The 20,979-nt window shown below is 35.5% G+C and overlaps 1 protein-coding gene across 1 annotated transcript in view; it reads right to left on the bottom strand.

Moving 5' to 3' along the window:
- The window catches only part of MCU (mitochondrial calcium uniporter), a 193,918-nt gene that overhangs the window by 16,056 nt on the left and 156,883 nt on the right, over positions 1–20,979 (bottom strand). The window contains exons 3-4 of the mRNA XM_047759565.1: positions 3,850–4,020; positions 2,353–2,457 (exon numbers count right to left, since the gene is read on the bottom strand). Of these exons, the coding sequence (XP_047615521.1) occupies positions 2,353–2,457; positions 3,850–4,020 (276 nt within the window). The remainder of the gene's footprint in view (positions 1–2,352; positions 2,458–3,849; positions 4,021–20,979) is intronic.

The raw sequence follows: 20,979 nt of genomic DNA, 5'->3' as shown, positions 1-20,979 counted from the left end.
GAAAATCTAAATAAAACCAGTTCTCTAGATAATTCTCTCTCTCTCACACACACACACAAACACACACACACACACACACACACACACACACACCCCATCTCCTTTATCCATTCATCTATAGATGCACACTTAGGTGTTTCCATAGCTTGCCTATTGTGAATAATGATGCAGTGAACATGGGGAGTGTAGCTATCTATCTCTTTGAGTTGCTGATTTCATTTCCTTTGGGTGGATATATGCCCCGAAGTGGGACTGCTGGATCACATGGTAGTTCTATGTTGGTCACAGGGTACCAATTTTACAATCATCAGATGAATAAGTTCTGAGGATCTAATGTACAGCATGGTGACTTATAGTTAACAAGACATAATGTATACTTGAAAGTAGCTAAGAAAGTAGCTATCAAGGGTTCTCATCAAAAAGAAATGGCATTTAAGTGAGATGATGAAGGTAGTAATTAATCCTATTGTGGTAATCATTTCTCAATATATAAAGGTGTTAAATCACCACACTGTACACCTTAAACTCACACAATGTTATATGTCAACTGTATGTCAATAAAGCTGGAAAAAAGGAGCAAATTAAAGCACAGCAAGAAAACTGAGTAATATAAGGCCGCACTTCTGTTATTTTTGAGAAAACTTCTAGTCCAAGAATCAGTGCATTAAGAAGAGAGATGTATTAATGGGAGTTCCCTAGTGGTATAGTGATTAGGATTCAGTGCTTTCATTGCTACAGTCTGGGTTCAAAGCCTGGTCTGGGAACTGAGACCCCAAATCAAGTTGCTATACACTGCATCTAAAAAGAGAGAGAAAAAAAAAAAGAAAGAAAAAAGGAAAGAAAAATATATTAGCATATCTAGCCAATGTACGGCTAACAATCAATCCCTGGCCTACATGTTCAATTATTCCAACTTAATAAAATCTGATTCAGTAACATCTTACTATTTAAAGGATACTTTAACTCATTTAATTCACTCAACACAGAATGACTACCTAAGTCAAAGGGGTATACAAAACCACAGTGCCTTCCCTCTGAGCATTTTAAGAGAAAAGGAATAAGAATTCAGAGAAGAGAGTAATCACTTCTGGTTGGCTGGGAGTTACAGAAAGAAGAAAAAGATCATGAAAGGCTTTGTGGAAGAGCTGACACTGACAATTTTGATACGACGAAAGAGAAGGTTAGGAAGAAAAGGAAAAGGCTTCTTAGAGGAAAGATGAGTAAATACTGAGGTGGTAAAGAATGGGGCATAGTTCAGGAAAGGAAAGGAATATGGGGTGGGGGGAGGAAGAGCTTGCAACATTTAAGAGGAAAAGAGAAAACATTTTAAGGTAGATTTTGGAGGCATTCAGGACTTAGGTTTTTATTTAGAACTTTTTCTACATTGGACATGATTCTCAAAAGCAGAATGGAAGAGAACAAATGTCCTAGGAGGCTGGTGGAGGGGGTGGTGATCATGGGAAGAGAATTAACAGCAGCAGCAAGTGACACTGAATATCAAGTGTAAAGAGAGAAAAATGACCAAAAAAGACACAATTCGAAATGCTATTTTAAAGGGCTATTTAATAGCATTAGTACTATATAGAACCATATCAGAGCACAGGGTAAAAAGAAAAATCAGTTATATTGACTCTGTCTTTATTTATTTATTTATTTTTTTTGGCCACACCTGTGGCATGCAGAGGTCCCTGGGCCAGGGACTGAACCTGTGTCACAGCAGCAACCTAAGCCACTGCAGTGACAACGCTGCGTTCCTTAACCTGCTGCGCTACAGGAGAACTCCTTTATTTAAATTTTTGATATTTTATCATAGATTTTTTGTATTAACTTTGGTTTTTAAAAATAGTTCCTGGAAATATTTGATTGTTGAGTTTTTTGGTGTTCTTAGAATTTGCACGTGAAGCAAATACACAGTTTTTCACATAAAAGCATATACATGTTCGAAGTTCTCAAGTGTACAATAATTAACTTTCAGACTGCCAACCTTCAGCCGTCAAAAAAAGGGGGGGTTAATTCCTGTTACAAGTGTTTAAGAGGGCAGCGAAGTCTATAATTTGTTTAAAAAAGATTCTCCCATAATGTTATTAAAATAATATTGACTTTTAGCATGTATGACAGGAAGGAGTTTAAGTTATGTAGGACATTCATTTATGCGAAACAGAGCGACAACAGCTAATAATAAAGCATTCTCGTGTCTATGTTTTAGTCAACACACTAGCCAAGTGCTACCTGTATGTAAAACTTGGAATGGTCTTTGAATATTGTCTGTTTCTCAAATTTATCCAGGGAAAACAAAGTCCTTTCCTTAAGCCCTTCCCACACTTCTCTTACTTTATCAAGGTTACTATTTACCTCTCTTTGGTGGTCGTACATGATATGTTAAGTCATTAATGACCAGCTTAAAGTCGTCAAGGAGAAGGAGGTCTATCCCTGTTGAGGCAGCAACTCGTACGCCATCTGTGAAAAATTCAAATGTAAAAATTTTAATTTGTCATATGTCCACAATTATTCAAGAGTGGTCAGGAAAAAAGCAATCCCTGGAATTCCCATCATGGCTCAGTGGTTAACGAATCGGACTAGGAACCATGAGGTTGCAGGTTTGATCCCTGGCCTCAGTCAATGGGTTAAGGATTTGGCGTTGCCATGAGATGTGGTGTAGGTCGCAGACGTGGCTTGGATCTGGTGTTGCTGTGGCTCTGGTGTAGGCCGGTGGCTACAGCTCCGATTAGACCCCTAGCCTGGGAACCTCCACATGCCGCCCTAGGAAAGACAGAAAGACCAAAAAAAAAAAAAAAAAAAAGCCATCATCAAAAAGATTTAAAAAATTACATCTTTTAAATTTCAGCTTTTTGCGTTATCCCCAAGTTCTATGCTAAACAAAGCTCATGTTATCTGAGACTTTTTGTTTTCATGGCCTCAAGTCTGTGAAGATTTAACACACGCTTTTCTGGCACAACTTTGTAAACAAGTGAAGTAATTACACAGATGTCTAAGTGTCAGCTGGAAATTTAGGGTCACTGGGAGAGCTGCATGGGTATCTATTTTTCTATGATGGAAGTTGGTTGGGTGAAAAACCCAATGTTTTCTAATATATGGTACTTGGCAGTATAGTTACTGATTAGTTGCCAATAATCCAGTAGGGGCAGATGTTAGGTGAGCAAAGTATGGCAACCAAGTTGGTCTACTAATTACATTATGAGTTGAGAATTTAAAATACTTAAAACTATAGAAATATGGCAAATTAGTAACAATTGATAAATCCAAGGGTAAATAGGTACTTACTGTACTAGGCTTTTACGTTTTCTGTAGGTTTAAAATTTTTCAAAGTGAAAAATGTAAGGCACTTAAAAAATAAATACATGAAATGGATGTCATGTCAAATGGGAAATTTTTAGTGCCTTATTTTATATTATTTTTAAATCACGTGTCTTTATTTGGTAGACATTTATGTGAAAGACATAAGAAGATCTAAAAAGAAGTCCTAATATTTCAAATCTTCAGAGACGATGGCACAACTACTGGGAAAGTTCATTCTATGCCTAAGGTAATGACAAAAGTTCTCAAAAGTATAAAATGTGACGACTGTCCATCTTTGCCTATGGCATTATACGTGAGGTGCTTTTGAATGAGACTTTCCGTGTATATACACTTGCTAAAACTGAACTACTGAACTACCATATTCTGAAAACTGGGAGAGAAATCACTCTCTCTCCTGACATTCGCTAAGCAAAAAAAAAAGTGTCGTAACGTTAGAGCATGAGATTCTTTTGCAACTGTGGTGTGTGTGTGTGTGTATGTGGTGGGGGGAACTGAGGGCTGGGTGGGAATTAATAATGAAGGTGATAATACCTGGTGAATAGATTGCAACTCTGTCAATTCCCCGATCTTCTTCTTGCAGCTGTCGTAAAAACACACCAACAGAGTCTGAGATGGGTTTGAGTGTAAACTGGCAGCGTTCACGCCGGGATGGTAGTCTCACAGATATCACAGGTAACCCATTTTGATACACCACTGTTACATCTGAAATGAAAAAGACCCATAATCATAAGATAATTAGATTTCAAGTTAAAGCTATATTATTAATCTTCTTATATGGGGGCTTATTATTATTTGTGTGGTTTAAAATGTTTTAAAAGAATCAAGAATATACCCTTTAACTTCAATTGAAGGTTACCCTGGTAACTGGCTTATACAGAAGATCATATCTACCACACAACTTACTTTTCAGAAAAAAGAAAATATGCAAAAGATTATTTTCTAAATGGGTCAAAAAGAGGCTTGCCCAGGAATCTGAGGTAAAGTTCTTAGTATTGGTGAATATAAACCCTGGTTCTATTTAGTAAGATTTTATTGAGTAGCCAGAGTTTGCTAGGCCAAATTCCATACCCTATAGGAGGCAGGTGACACTAAGAAGCCAGATTTCAAGAATCCCTGGGGAATGACATCTGAAAGTACGCTAATAAGCGAGACTCTTACTCATGGACAGTCAACTCAATTGTGGTACAGTATTATATCCATGGTGCTTGACAAGTAAGCATTCTCTTATCCAATATGGACATATTATGAAATATAAAAAACAAGTCCTTCTAAGTTCTCTTGAACATTTTCCTGAGATTAGCTAGAAGCCAAAACTCAACTTTAGGGATTTACTAACAAAAAGTCATTAGGTGAAACATTATCATAAGCGATACAACTGAAAGGATTTTCTACAACAGTACAGCACAGAATTCTTTATTTCCTTATGTTGTTCTTCAACAGTGTTTATAGTCTTAGTCACTAAAACAAATGCCAGAATGACTCCCTTTCAAATCATTTTCAAACAAAATTTTTAATAAATAAATTTTGAACTAGGATTTTTTTACACAAGCAACCAAGCATTTAACAATGATTAGTTAGCACAAGCCTGTGAAAAGAAAACAGGGTTTGGAGTCAAACCTGGGATGGAATCCTGACTATAACTTTGGGCATATTACATAACTTCTATGAGCCTCACTTTTTCATATATAAAATGGGTTTACTCCCTAACTGATAAAGTTATTGTGAGGAATAAATTAAAAAAACCATTTAAAGCATCATGCTTTATAGATGAGTGATAATGTTTATCACCTTTTATTTTTTTTAAAGACTCAAAAGATGCATTCTACATGTTTCTAAGGATTCACACCCCTCAAAATTGAAGAGCTGAGAGGAAACATATGGAGATTATTGTTCTGGGGATTCCAGATGCATCAAACTTTCCATGGTTATTGTCATTTACATCTTATTTCCTTATATCTATTCTAGTAAGTTATAAGGCCTATATTGAATACAAAAGACTTATACTACATTTTTTTCATGAATTAAATTTTAAAAGTAAGCCTTATGGAAGCATAGTTTATAAATAACAAAATACATTCTTATTTTAAATGAACATCTGATGAATTGTGACATAATAATCAAGATAAAGAACATTTCCATAAACTCCCCAAATTTTCTTTTTTTCTTTTTTTTTTTTGCCATTTCTAGGACCGCTTCCGTGGCATATGGAGGTTCCCAGGCTAGGGGTCTAACCAGAGCTGTAGCTGCCAGCCTATGCCAGAGCCACAGCAATGCGGGATCTGAGCCGCGTCTGCGACATACACCACAGCTCAAGGCAACGCCAGGTCCTTAACCCACTGAGCAAGGCCAGGGATTGAAGCCGCAACCTCATGGTTCCTAGTCGGATTCGTTAACAACTGAGCCACAACGGGAACTCCTTCCCCCCCCCCCCCCCCCCACATTTTCTTGATCTCCCTTCCAGTTAATCCCTGAGCAACTACTGACTGGATTTTTGTCACTACAGATCATACTTAGGCTTTTTCAGATTTTTATACTATTGGAATCATATAGCATGTACTCTTTTGTATCTGGCTTCTTTATCAGTATAATGATTTTGAGATTCATCCACACTGTTGCAGGCATTAGTAGTCAATTCATTTTTATTGCTGAATTGCATTTTACTATACATGGATATACTACAATTTGTTCATCCATTTACCTGTTGATTGACCTGTGGATAGTTTCCAGCTTTGGACTACTATGAAAAAAACCTTTTATGATTATTTACTTACAAGTCTTTGTGTTCACATTTGTTTTCGTGGTATATCTTTTCTTATCCTTTTACTTTTAACCTACCCATATCTATATTCAAAGTGGGTTTTCTGAAGACAACATATGGCTGAATATTGCTATTGTATCCAATAATCTTGTACCCAACAATCTCTTTTAATTAAAGTGTGTATATAATTGCATTTAATAAATTATAAATATGGTTGTGTGTAACTCTGCCATTTTGCTACTTTTCTTGACCCTACTATTCTTTCCTCTACTTTTCTTCTATCCTTTTACTCCTTTAGATTTACTGAGCATTTTTAGGACTATATTTAATCCCTACTATAGGCTTATTAACTATACATTTTCATGTTTTCAGGGGCTACTCCTATTTTTTTTTCAGAAAGTATGTGTTAAGTTTTTTTTTACATGTATATATTCTTTTCTCTGACATTATTATGCTCCATCACAAGTGACCAGACATAGTTCCCAGTGCTGTACAGCAGGACCCCACTGGCTTATCCATTCTAAAGGCAACAGTTTGTATCTATTAACCCAAAATTCCCAGTCTCTCCTACTCCCACCCCCTCCCTCTTGGCAACCACAAGTCTGTCCTCCATGTCCATGAGTTTCTTTTCTGGGGAAAGTTTCATTTGTGCCATATATTGTATTCCAGATATAAGTGATACCATATGGTATTTGTCTTTCTCTTTCTGACTTACTTCACTTAGTATGAGAGTCTCTCATTCCATCCATGTTGCTGCAAATGGCATTATTTTGTTCTTTTTTTATAGCTGAGTAGTACTCCATTGTGTATATATATACACCACATCTTTTTAATCCAATCATCTGTCAGTGGACATTTAGGTTGTTTCCATGTCTTGGCTATTGTGAATAGTGCTGCAATGAACATATGAGTGCATGTGTCTCTTTCAAGGAAAGTTTTGTCTGGATATATGCCCAAGAGTGGGACTGCTGGGTCATATTGTAGTTCTATGTATAGATTTCTAAGGTGCCTCAATACTGTTCTCCATAGTGGTTGTACCAGCTTATATTCCCACCAGCAGTGAAGGAAGATTCCCTTTTCTCCACATCTCCTCTAGCATTTGCTATTTGTGGACTTATTAATGATGGTCATTCTGACTGGTGTGAGGTGGTACCTCATAGTTGTTTTGATTTGCATTTCTCTAATAATCAGTGATGTTGAGCATTTTTCCATGTGCTTGTTGGCCATCTGTGTATCTTCCTTGGAGAAAAGTCTATTCAGGTCTTTTGTCCAATTTTCAATTGGGTTGTTGACTTTTTTGCTGTTGAATTGTTTAAGTTGTTTGTATATTTTAGAGATTAAGCCCTTGTCAGTTGCATCATTTGAAACTATTTTCTCCCATTTCATTGGTTGTCTTTTTTTTTTTTTTTTTTTTGCTGTGCAAAAGCTTGCCAGTTTGATTAGGTCCCATTGGTTTATTTTTGCTTTTATTTCTGATGCTTTGGGAGACTGACCTGAGAAAACATTTGTAAGGTTGCTTTCAGAGAATGTTTTGCCTATGTTCTCTTCTAGGAGTTTGATGGTGTCTTGTCTTATGTTCAAGTCTTTAAGCCATCTGGAGTTTATTTCTGTGCATGATGTGAGGGTTTGTTCCAGTTTCACTGATTTACATGTGGCTCTCCAGTTTTCTGATCATCACTTGCTGAAGAGATTGTCTTTTTCCCATTTTATATTTTTGCCTCCTTTGTCAAAGATTAACTGACTGTAGGTGTCTGGGTTTATTTCTGGGTTCTCTATTCTGTTCCATTGGTCTGTGTGTCTGTTTTGATGCCAGTACCACACTGTCTTGATGACTGTGGCTTTGTAATATTGCCTGAAGTCTGGGAGAGTTATGCCTCCTGCTTGGTTTTTGTTCCTCAGGATTGCTTTGGCAATTCTGGGTCTTTTGTGGTTCCATATAAATTTTTGGATTGCTCTAGTTCTGTGAAAGATGTCATGGGTAATTTGATAGGGATTGCATTGAATCTGTAGATTGCTTTGGCTAGTATGGCCATTTTTACAATATTAATTTTTCTGACCCAGGAGCATGGACTATTTTTCCATTTCTTTGTATCTTCTTTAATTTCCTTGATTAATGTTTTATAGTTCTCAGCATATAAATCCTTTACCTCCTTGGTCAGGTATATTCCCAGGTATTTAATTTTTTGGGGTGTGATTTTAAAAGGTATTGTATTTTTGCATTCCTTTTCTAATATTTCATTGTTAGTATACAAAAATGCGATTGATTTCTTCATGTTAATCTTTTTTTTGTCGTCTTTTTTTTTTTTTTCTTTTTAGGACCGCATCTGCGGCATATGGAGGTTCCCAGGCTAGGGTCTAATCAGAGCTGTTGCTACCGGCCTATGCCACAGCTACTGCAATGCCAGATCCGAGCCGTGTCTCCAACTTATGCCACAGCTCACCACAATGCGGGATCCTCAACCTACTGAGTGAGGCCAGGGATCGAACCCGCAACCTCATGGTTCCTAGTCGGATTTGTTTCCGCTGTGCCAAGACGAGAACTCCCTGCATGTTAATCTTACATCCTGCTTACAATATATATCTTTAACTAATCATGGTTAACTTTCAAATAATATCATACTGGAGTTCCCATTGTGGGAATCTGACTAGTAACCATGAGGACGCAGGTTTGATCCCTGGCCTTGCTCAGTGGGTTAAAAGATCCAGCATTGCCATGAGCTGTGGTGTAGGTCGCAGACACAGTTCAAGTCCCACATTGCTGTGGCTGTGGCATAGGCGGGCAGCTACAGTTCCAATTTGACCCCTAGTCTGGAAACCTCTATGTGTCTCAGGTGCAGCCCTAAAAAAAGACAAATAATATCATACCACTTTGGGTATAATGTAGAGAACTTACAAAAATAAACTTCCATTCCCCCTGCATTGTGCTATTGTTCTACATTCTATTTCTACATGTTATAAAATACATAATACACTATTTTTACTTTAACTGATTATATTTTAAAGAAATTTTAAAATTAGAAAAAAAATCTCTTATATTTTAGATATATTTACCCGCTGATGTTCCTTGCTTTTTTGGTATAGATCCAAATTTCCATTTGTTATCATTTTCCCTATGCCTCAAGAGCTTCCTTAAACTGGTGCAGATATGTTGGCAATAAAATCTGTCAACTTTAATAAGTCTGAAGAAGTCTTTATTTCATCTTCATTTTTGAAAGACATTTTTTCTATGTAAAAAATTCTATGTTGACTTTTCACCTCCTTTCAGTATTCTAAAGAACTGTCTTCTGGTTTGCATAATATATGATAAATTTCTGTACATTCTTATCTTTGATCCTTTGTATGTAAAATGTCTTTTTTTTTCCCCTGGCTGCTTTTAATATGTTCTCTTTATCTTTGGTTTTCAGCAATTGGATTATAATGTTTCTTTCTGTGCCTTTCTTTATGATTATTCTGTTTGGGAACTGTTAAATTTCTTAGGTCTGTGGGCTGTTTTAAAAAAGTTTAGAAAAATTTTGGCCATTACTCATATTTTTTTCTGTCTCCACTCTTGTGGGATTCCAGTCACACTTATATGACAGATCATGTGGCACTGTCTCACAGGGCACTGAAGCTCTTTTAATATATTTCAAGGGTTTCCCCTTCTCAGATTCATTTTGGATAGTTTCAATTGCTGTGTACTTCAACGTCACTGGATCCTTTCCTTTTAACATACATTTTTCATCTCTAGATGTTCTATTTGATTATTGTTCTATTTTCTATTTTTCTTCATATTATGTTTTCTTTTCTCTCCCTGAATATAAGCATCCCATTTATAGTACTATTTTAAAATTCTTGTATGTTAATTCCATCATCTCTGTCATTTCTAGGTCTGGTTCTACCGAATGATTTCACACCCCCCCCCCATCCTCTGGCCTCATCATATGACTAGCAATTTTTTTTCTTTTTTTATGGCCACACACATGGCATATAGAAGTTCCTGGGTTAGGGACTAAATCTGAGCTGCAGCTGTGACATACACTGCAGCTCTAGCAACACCAGATCCTTTAACTCACTGTGCCGGGCCAGAGATGGAACCCATGCCTTTGCAGTGACCAGAGCCACTGCTATTGGATTCTTAGCCCACTGTGCTACAGCAGGAACTCCTGCCTAGTTAATTTGTGATGGGAGGTTAGACATTGTGACTTTCACATTGCTAAATGCTGGGTCTTGCTGTACAGTTAAGTTACTTGCATATAAGCTTGATCCTTTCATCTTTTAGGACAGATATAGAGAATCCTTTATTCTAGGGCCCATTTGGCCCCTCTTTCAAGTTATGGTTCTTTTGGGGGTCTCTACTGAATGTTCATATATTTAGTGATGTCTCTCCTCTCTGGCTACAAGGAAGTCAAATATTTTCTGGCCCTGAGTGAGCACTAAGAGTTATTGATCTTACAGTTCCTGGTAACTGCTATTTTCTTGGAAGTTGTTATAGCCTGGCCTTGTGGTTTAGAATTTAGCTAAAGCCTCATGCTGTGAACTGAAGTAATGCAAGGTTAATCTCATTTGCTTTGCTTTTCTCAGAGATCATAGTTCTGTCTTGCCTATTGTCCAATGTGTAAAAACAGTATTTTCACTTATTTTGTCTGGTGTTCTAGCTGTTGATAGCAGGACAACAATTCCCAGGGCAGCTTATCCTTTGAATTAATGAATACATGATTTGAACTTTTACATAAAAACTAAAAAAGAAGCAAAGTCAGAAATCTCTATTTATCCCTTCCAAAAGGATAGCCTGAGTTTCCTAATGAAGAAGAGGTCAAAAAATAGCAATATGAACTTAATACATAGCACGTACTATCTAAAGTTTCCAATATCTAAAGATACATGACATTTTTGTTATTTTATTTCTAATTTTTTAAAGTTTCCTTGGCAATCCATTGTTTCCTTAAAGTCAGAGCCAGTAACATAAATATTCCTATGTGTTCTATAGGCACTAATGATGATGGGGTCATAAAATTAGGTAACTAACTTGTCTACATGTTGTCCCTCCTCCCTGACCCCCAAACCAGTCTTCTTTCTTTCTTTCTTTTTCTTTTTCTTTTTTTTTTTTTTTTTGCTTTTTAGGACTGCACCTGAAGCATATGGAAGTTCCCACGCTAGGGGTCAGATCAGAGTTACAGAGCTACAGCTGCCAGCCACAGTCACAGCCACAGCAACACAGGATCCTAGTTGTGTCTTCAAATTATATCACAGCTCACAGCAACACCAGATCCTTAACCTACTGAGCGGGGCCAGGGATCAAAACTGCGTCCTCATGGATAGTAGTTCGATTCGTTTCTGCTGCACCATGATGGGAACTCCAGTCCTCTTTCTATATGTGAGCATATTCAACCACAGATTTCAAGAAGGAGACAGCATTGAATTTAAATAAAAAACAGGAATCTGTGAATTTTCAACACATAAAGTATGGACGATTTCACTACACTAATAAATCAGTTTCATAGTAAGGGTTTATAGATGACTGTTTTAAAATAACAGATAAAGTCAACACAGAAGGTGTTTATCACTCAGTTTAACTTTTTCCTTTAAAGATTATGAAGCCTTTAAAAGGAATTAAATTACAAAAGCTTGGAAAAACTTTTGCATGGATAGCACATTTCATAACTGACAAAGCTTTATTATAATACTGATTTTGAAATAAATCCCCAGGTCTCTTTCTTTCCCACACACTAAAATTGTAATGTTACTGTTAGAGTTCTTGTTTTGGAACCAAAGAATAACAATTACCCAAGTTCCTCAAGTTGAACAATATACAAAATTGGTTGCAGTGAAGTCACAAGGGAATTTACAAGCTAATGACAGCTGTCAACTACTGTTCTCTAGAGACAAACTTTTAAAGTGTAAATTGCATCAAATGACATTTTGGTTGGTATAAAAAATCTTTTGCTTTGATCTTCATTTCAATAAATAAGAAATAATCTAAGAATACTCTACAGCAGTGTACTTCAGAGAAACTAGAAATTGTGGGGAATTATATAAATATCGAGAGACAAAACATGACTACCGATTTAGAAATAAAAATTGAAAGGCAAGAAACTTTCCAGAGTAAGAAGAGAAGTGCAAAGGGAATAGATACTTAGGGTTGAAGAAGCAATAAATTTTTTAAAAAGCCTTTGGAACATCAGGTACAGAAAGTCATACAATAACACATGCTTGTTATTTAACCAATTGTTAAAAGTGCTTTAAAAACTTCCTAGTATTTCGGTGCTCAAAATAATTAATAAAATCTCTTCTACAATTTATCATTTTATGAACAGGACTGTATATCTCTTAAGGACTTAATATGAAAGGGAACTGGTACAATAAGGAAGCCACTTGGTATGTTTACTTAGAGATACTTAGAACTGAACTTGATATTACATGATGGATGATTCCAGTGGTTTATGATATTGCCATCATCTGTTTCTTTTCTTTCCCCTTTCTGTACTATTCTGCATCAAGAATGTGAAATATAATAACCAGAATTTTAGTGTTGGAAGAGCCAGAGAAACCACACAGATTAATGCCCTTCTTCTATAGCTAAGGACAATAAAGTCCAGCAAGGTTAGATGATGTCCCTAAGGTCAATCCATGTTGTTTCAAATGACAAGATGTCATTCTTTTTCATGACTGCATAATATGCTACTATATATATACACACACACAAACACACATATATATCACATCACCTCTTTATCCATTCACCTATCCATGGACACTTATGTTGCTTCCATATCTTGGCTATTTTAAATAATGCTGCAATGAACATAGAAATGCATATATCTTCTCAAATTAGTGTGTTTTTGTTTTCTTCAGAAAAATACCTTGAAGTAGAATTGCTTAATCACATGGTCATTTTATTTATTTTTGAGGAATCTCCATACTGTTTTTGATAGTGGCTGTACCAATTTAATTCCAACCAATAGCGCAGGAGGATTCTCTTTTCTCCACATCCTCTCCAACATTTGTTATTTCTTTTTGATAATAGCCAGCCTGACAGGTGTGATGTGACATTTGCATTTCCTTGATGATTAGTGATATTGAGATCTTTTCATGTCTCTGTTGGCCATCAGTATGTCTTCTTTGGAAAAATGTCTTCTCGGGTCCTTTGTCCATTTTGCAATTGTGTTGCTTATTTCTTTGATGTTGAGTTGTATGAGTTCTTTAATAATTTGGATATTAACCTTTTATCAAACATATCATTTGCAGATATCTTCTCCTATTCATCAGGGTGCCTTTTTGTTTTGTTGATATTTCCCCTTTCTGTGCAAAAGGTTTTTAGTTTGATGTGGTCTATTTGTTTATTTTTGCTTCTGTTTGCCTTGCCTGAGGACATAGACACAAAAAATATTCTCAAGACCAATGTCAAAGAGTGTACTGCCTATGCTTTCTTCTAGGAATTTTATAATTTTAGGTCTTCCATTTAAGTCTTTAATCCATTTTGAGTTTATTTTTGTATATTGTGTGAGAAAGTAGTCCATTGATTCTTTGGCATGTAGCTGTACAGTTTTCTTAACATTTATTGAAGAGTCTTTTTACCACTGTATATTCTTGTTTCCTTTGTTATAGATTAACTGACCATGAAGTGTGGGTTTAATTTCTGGATTTTCTATTCTGATCTATTGATCCATGTGTCTGTTTTTGTGCCAATACCACATTGTTTTGATTACTGTAGTTTTGTAGTATAATCTGAAAGCGGGGAGTATGATACCTCCAGCTCTGTTCTTCTTTCATAAGATTCTTTTGGCTATTAAAGGTCTTTTGTGTTTAGGTCTTTTGCGTCGTCCTAAACACACAAAGTTTAGGATTATTTACTCTAGTTCCATCAAAAATGCCATTGCTATTTTGATAAGGATTGCAATGAATTTGAAGATTGCTTTGGGGAGTGTAATCATCTTAACAAGATTAATTCTTCCTACCCATGAGCATGGTATATCTTTCCATTTGTTTGTGTCATCTTGAATTCCCTTCATCAATGTCTCATAATTTTGTGAGTACAAATATTTACCTCCTTGGTTAGATTTATTTCTAGGTATTTTAATATTTTTGATGCAACTGTAAATGAGATTGTTTTCTTAATTTCTCTTCCTGATAGTTCACTGTTAGCATATAGAAACACAGCTGACTTCTATATATTAATTTTGTCTCCTGCAAGTTTATGAATTTATTTATTGATTCTAGTAGTTTTTTTGGAGGTATGTTTTAGTTTTGATGTAAATCTGGTTAACAATTTTCTTCCTTTTAGAGCTTGTTTCACATTTTACTCTTTATGCCATCTGGAACTCACTTTTGTGAGATAAGAAATCAATTGTAACAGCACCACTGATTTAATACTCTGCCCTTTCTCCTGATTTACAAAGCTAATTCTATCACACATCAAATCTCCACATATGCAAGTTTTCTCTAATCTGACCCTACAATCATTTCTATACAAATACTTCACTGTTTTGATTATTATGGTTTTAAAAATAAATCATAATATGTCATTTAGGTAGACAGTTTCTCCCCTTCTACTCCAAATTTATTTTAAGTGTTTAAAGAGTTTTATTCTTTCATATGAATTTCTGAATAAGTTTATCAGTTCTTGTTGAGGTTTACATTAGCATTGCACTGAGTTTATATATTCGTGTGGGGGAAACTGACAACTGTTACAATATTGTCTTCATATTCATTAACACATTCTAACTCTGTATTTACTACTATCTTCTTATAGGTTCTTCAATAAAATTTATTATTCTTAATAAATTCCTTACAGATTTAATTTGTTTCATTCATAGATACCTTCAAATAATTTATTTTTAATATTCATTTCTATGTTCATAAATATTCCCAAATCCCTTTTCATTAAACTACAATCTATTAGATAAAACATAAGATCACCGTTTTACTACAATAAATTAAATATTATTTTGTTGATAGTAAGGCCCTTTCTTACACATTATGGCAAAAATATCCTTGTAATTTACTTAAATAATGTAAAAGAGGGAACTTAAATTTCTTTAAATTATTCATAGTATATTAAAATGTTAAATCTGTCACATATTAGCACTTGGATAAAACTCATTTTGAAAAACGTGCAAATATTTATGTAGAAAGTATCTTTTCATAGCAATATAAAAAAGCCCAATTATAGAATCTTAACTTTAGTAGTCTGATAAATCAAGTTCCATGAGATAATTTCCAATCATGCTTTTAAACCTCAAGAGTACAAAAATGACTTGTTCCACTGAGGGCAACAAGGGGAAAAACAGTATAAATTATACAAACCAGGTATGTTTCTTGGTATTTTTGGATAATTGACCTCTTTGAGGATCTGAAGAAGGTATAGATTCTCCCCCTTAGACCTATTTCCTGGAAAAATTCAAACAATTTATACACAATAACTTGAGATATAATTAATTTTGTTGCATTGGAAAACGATTTCCTTCATATTACCTGCTATGGACTGAATTATGATCCCCACAAATTTGTATTTGGAAACTCTAATTCCCAATGTGACTATCTGGAGATAGGTTCTTTTAGGAAGTAATTAAGCTTAAAGAAGAAGATAAGGGTGGGGCCCTAATCTGTAAGGATAGTAACTCTACAGGAAGAGTAAGAGCTTTCCCCACCCTTCACCACGGGGACAGAGTGAGAAGGTGGCCATCTGTAAGCTAAGAAGAGAGCTCCTATGCACACTGACCTCCAAAACTGTGATAAAATAAACTTTTGTGTTTAAGCCACCCAGCCTATAGTATTTTGTCATGGTAGCCTGACTTCTCAGGCCACATTGCCATTCTTAAAAAATAAACGTTTATAAAACCTGAAGCATTTTTCCTCACTTTAAACCAAAATTAATGGCCATTTTCTCATCTTTTTATAGAAACAAAATAAAAATGTACAAATTAAGACAAAAAATAAATTCTATATAAAAGAACATTTCAATTATAAGGCTGCTATTTTTTGGCCTGAATAAAGAGTCACATAGTGGCCTGGTTTGGGAACATGGTAACTTGAATAACATCTTGGATATTTAAAAAAAATTGTACCTTTCTGTTTTTTTGTTGTTGTTTTTTGGTTGGTTTTTTTGGCCATGCCTGCAGCATGTGGAAGTTCCCAGGGTAGGGACAGAATCTGTGTCACAGCAGCAATGCAAGCTGCTGCAACGATGATGTCAGATCCTTAAGTCATTGTGCCACAAGGGAACTCCCTGTGCTTTTCTATTTTTTTGTTTGTTTGGTTTTGGGGGTTTTTTTGTTTTTTGGGTTTTTTTTTTTTGCTTTTTTAGGGCCGCACTTGTGGCATATGGAGATTCCCAGGCTAAGGGTCAAATCAGAGCTATAGCTGCTGGCCTATACCACAGGCACAGCAATGCCAGATCCAAGCTGTGTCTGCAACCTACAACACAGCTCACGGCAACACCGGATCCTTAACTCACTGAGCAAGGCCAGGGATCGAACCTGCAACCCCACGGTTCCTAGTCAGATTCGTTTCCACTGCGCCACAATGGGAACACCAGTGCTTTTCTATTTTACTGAAAAGAAGTTGTGAAAACTCTTGAGCCTCTTATAAAAGTATGTGGTAGCAAACATAGTCACAGATCCCCATAGTTCACTTCGCCAGATGTTGCTTGGCTAGGCATGTTCAAGGAACCTAAGATTTCTCTAAGACTCTTAGAATTAACTTTATATCGCTCACTGATTTGATGCAATATCAAAATGAAAAGATTACAAATCCAAATTCCAATTTTAAGGTTTCTGGGTGGAGGTAATCTTTAAGAGCTCTAAAGTTTTTCTAAATTTTTGCAGAGAAAGTGACAAAGCTTTCTACTCATAACTGGAGAAACTTCCTTCGACAGCTGGAAAATTTACAAAGTTGTCTATTTCTATATACTTCAGAGCTACTGCTTGGTTAAAATGGCTCATGATTTTTTCTACCAAATTCATAACAATGACTGTAGGGTCTTGAATTATAAGATTACGCTCATTCATATTTGGCCCAAATATCCCCAAATAAATCAAGCTGTAACTAAACTTCTGTAATAAACGTTCTCTTCTTTTAAATGGCAAAACTATCCAATGTTTAATCTAGCAAGGACAAATTTCTATTTTGATTCCTTTTCTCTTAAAATCTTGTTCTCACAGTAGTTATTACTTCTGTGAGAAGTAGCAGGCAAGGCTTCTTTTAGAGCTGTTGGAAGTTTTCAATGTCAGTATGTACCAATGAAAAAAAACCAGTGCATTATTGCAATGGGCAGATCTCCTTTCTTCTCTGAGGCCATATAAGTATGCATGTTGCTAAGTTTGGAAGATGTGCCATCTGTTCACAGAGTACCAATATCTTACAGTGAAAAAAATTTTTTTTTCTGGTAGTTATTTAGGAAAATTAATTTAACACTATTTCAAAGATAGTGGTAGTCATTAATGTTAACAGCTTTTTCTAATTTCCATAAGAGATCACATGTTTGGGATTTTTCTGTGTATCAACATGCATATTATCAGACAAAAACTAGAAACTAAATTCTTTAAGAGCAATAGCAGTAGTTTCTTCAAGTTGCCTTCTGGAGAAAAATCGGATAGTTTCCAATTCCCTTAAAACTTATTTCAAAACATTGAAATAAGTGATGGCAATCCTAGAATGGATGATATCAACTGAAATTTGACAAAAATTTACTTTTGCTCCATGCTAAGCCAGTTTAAATACTGTCAGCACATAAAGCTTAAACGTCTTTCCAAGTTCATGTGTCTGTTTTTCTTAGCAATGTGAGAGTTAATTTTATACAGTCCTTCAAAAAAGGCTTTTGTGATGGAACAAGTTCAACCATATTTTGGTATTTTCAAACTGAAACTTCTACTTACATAAAAATTCAAACTGTAGAATATATTAAAAACATGGAAAAATAAGAAAGTGTTTCAGCTTTCCCAACTTCACATTTATCTTAGTGAGAACTAGGCCCACCTTAAAATACTGAGGTTTTCTGTTCTATCATTTTTGGTGATTTCATTACTTTCATTTCCTTTTTGTTGTCAGTTTTTAAAAGTTGGAATGAAAGATATTGGTAAGGTATGTTTATACCTCAATATGATGAAAATAAATACATAATTTCCAATTGTATACAAGCGAACATTAATAATAAAACATGATTTAAAAAAAAAAACTTCCCTTCCCCCCCAAAGCTATTTTAAAAGTAACAGGAGGAGTTCCCGTCATGGCACAGTGGAAGTGAATCCAACTAGGAACCATGAGGTTGAGGGTTTGATCTCTGCCCTTGTTCAGGGGTTAAAGATCTGGTATTGCCATGAGCTGTGGCATAGGTCACAGATGCTTCTTGGATCTGGTGTTGCTGTGGCTCTGGCATAGGCTGGCAGCTGTAGCTTCAATTAGACCCCTAGTCTGGGAACTTCCATATGCCACAGCTGCAGTCCTAAAAAGAAAAATAAATAAATAAATGTAACAGGAAAAACTCTAAACTATATAAAGAACCCTTACAAATCAATACTAAGTCAATTTTTTTAAATGGGCACAAAGTTTGGGCACTTCATCAAAGAAAATATCTGAATGGTTAATAATTATATTAAAAGATGTTCAATGGCTTAGTCATCAGTGAAATACAAATTAAAGCCACAATGAAATAATACTATAAGTCCACTAGAATGTCTATAATCAAGAATACTGACCATAGCAGAATTCCCGTTGTGGCTCAGTGGAAATGAATCTGACTAGTATCCATGAGAATTCAGGTTCAAACCCTGGCCTTGTTCATTGGGTTAAGCTTGTTGCTGTGAGCTGTGGTGTAAGTTGAAGACATGGGTCGTATCTGGTGTTGCTATGGCTGTGGTATAGGCCAGCAGCTACAGCTCTGATTTGACCCCTAGCCTGGGAACCTCCATTATGCTGTGGTTACAGCCCTAAAAAGACAAAAAAAAAAAAAAAAAAGGATATGACCATACCAAGTGTTGGGGAGGACATGGGGAAACTGGAACAGTTATACATTGCTGATAGAAATGCAAAGTGGGACAGCCACTTTGGAAACCAGTTGTGTACTTCCTTAAAAGGTTAAGCAAACAATGAAAAAACCTGAAGACCACACAAACAGTTGGAAAGATATACCATGTTCTTGAGCTGAAAGAACCAATATTGTCAAAATGACCATACTACCCAAGGCAATCTACAGATCCAATGCAATCACTATCAAATTACCAATGGCATTTTTCACTGAACTGGAAGAAAATTTTAAATTTGTGTGGAAACATCAAAGACCTCAAATAGATACAAAAATCTTGAGAAGGAAGAAGTGCTGGAGGAATCATGCTCCCTGACTTCAGACCATACTACAAAGTAACAGTCATCAAAACAATATGGTACTGCCACAAAAACAAACATATAGATCAATGGAACAGAATAGAAAGCCCAGAAAAAACCCACATACCTATAGTCAATTAATCTACAACAAAGGAGCTAAGAATGTACAATGGAGAAAAGATAGTTTCTTCAATAAGTGGTGATGGGAAACTTGCACAGCTACATGTCAAAGAATGAAATTAGAAGATTCTCCAACATCGCATACAAAAATACAAAATAATCTCAAAATGAATTAAAGACCTAGATGTAAGAGTAGATACAATAAAACTCCTAGAGGAAAACACAGGCAGAACACTATGTATTGTAGTTCTTTATTGTTATTGCTGAGTAGTAGTCTAGAATACATGTAAGTGTAACTGGGTCACCATGCTGTACAGTAGAAAACTGACAGAATACTGTAAACCAGCTATAATAGAAAAAAATAAAAATCATTATATAAGAAAAAAAGAAAGAGAAAAAAAGAAAGAAAGAAAAAAAAAAGAACTACAATACATGTTACAATATGGGGAGTTCCATCATGGCTCAGTGGAAACAATCTCACTAGCACCCAGGTTACAATATGGACAAATCTTAAAAGTATTAGGTTATGTAAAAGATGCTAGATAACAAAAGACTATACATTGTCTTTTGACAATGAGTCCATTTATACGACATTTTAAGAAAAGGTTTAACTGTATATAGAAAAAGCAGACTAGAGTTTGCCTGGGGCTTAGTTGGGACCAGGGATTGATTGCAAAACAAGAACAAGAAAACTTTTAGGGGTGAAGGAAGTAGTATAAAGCTGTATTTTTATCATACTTGCATGACGATAGTTGAATTTTATGGAAATACGAAATACCTGTCAACAAAGCTTTTAAAAGCGAACAGGACAAAAAAACAAAGAAAAAAGCTGGGACATATATACTGTTTCCCAAACCACCCACAGACATTAACTAAGATTAAGAATTTATATATATTATCTATATTTGGGTTAGACAGACGGTTGTTTATTTTTTAATTTGTTATTACTTATTTATTTATTTTGGCTGCAGTAGCTGTGGCAACACCGGATCCTTAACCCACTATGCTAGGCTGGGGATTGAACCAGCGTTCCAGTGCTTCAGAGAGAGACACTGCCAGTCCTGTTGCACTACAGCAGGAACTCTAGTTGTTTATTATTAAACAGGAATTTTCAATAACCATTCATCACTAAAATTATTTGTCTTCAAGCAATTTTTTGTAAGGAAATCTTACTTTTTTTGTCAACTACAAAATAGACACAACTTTCTACTATGATACCCAATACAAGGCTAATTGAGTAGCATTACATTTCTGGGTAGAAAAATGAAGGCAGTCATAAGAGACTACTATCTTCCTTGCTCTTACTCCTGCTCCCCTACAGTGAAGATATGTCCTCACTTATGCTATTTAATTGTCAGGACAACTCTGGTTGCCCTCTCTTACTCTCAAAAGTGTCCTGGGTTGGATGATAAATTCTATAAACAACCTATCCATAGCAGAATTACTCTCTCATCCTCAACTTGCAGTAATATGGAGGGGGAGCTCCT

The sequence above is a fragment of the Phacochoerus africanus genome, chromosome 15 (genome assembly GCF_016906955.1).
Source record: "Phacochoerus africanus isolate WHEZ1 chromosome 15, ROS_Pafr_v1, whole genome shotgun sequence".
NCBI classification, from domain to species: Eukaryota; Metazoa; Chordata; class Mammalia; order Artiodactyla; family Suidae; genus Phacochoerus; species Phacochoerus africanus.
The sequence above is the reverse complement of the archived record's forward strand: the minus strand, read 5'-3'. Positions and strand labels throughout refer to the sequence as shown.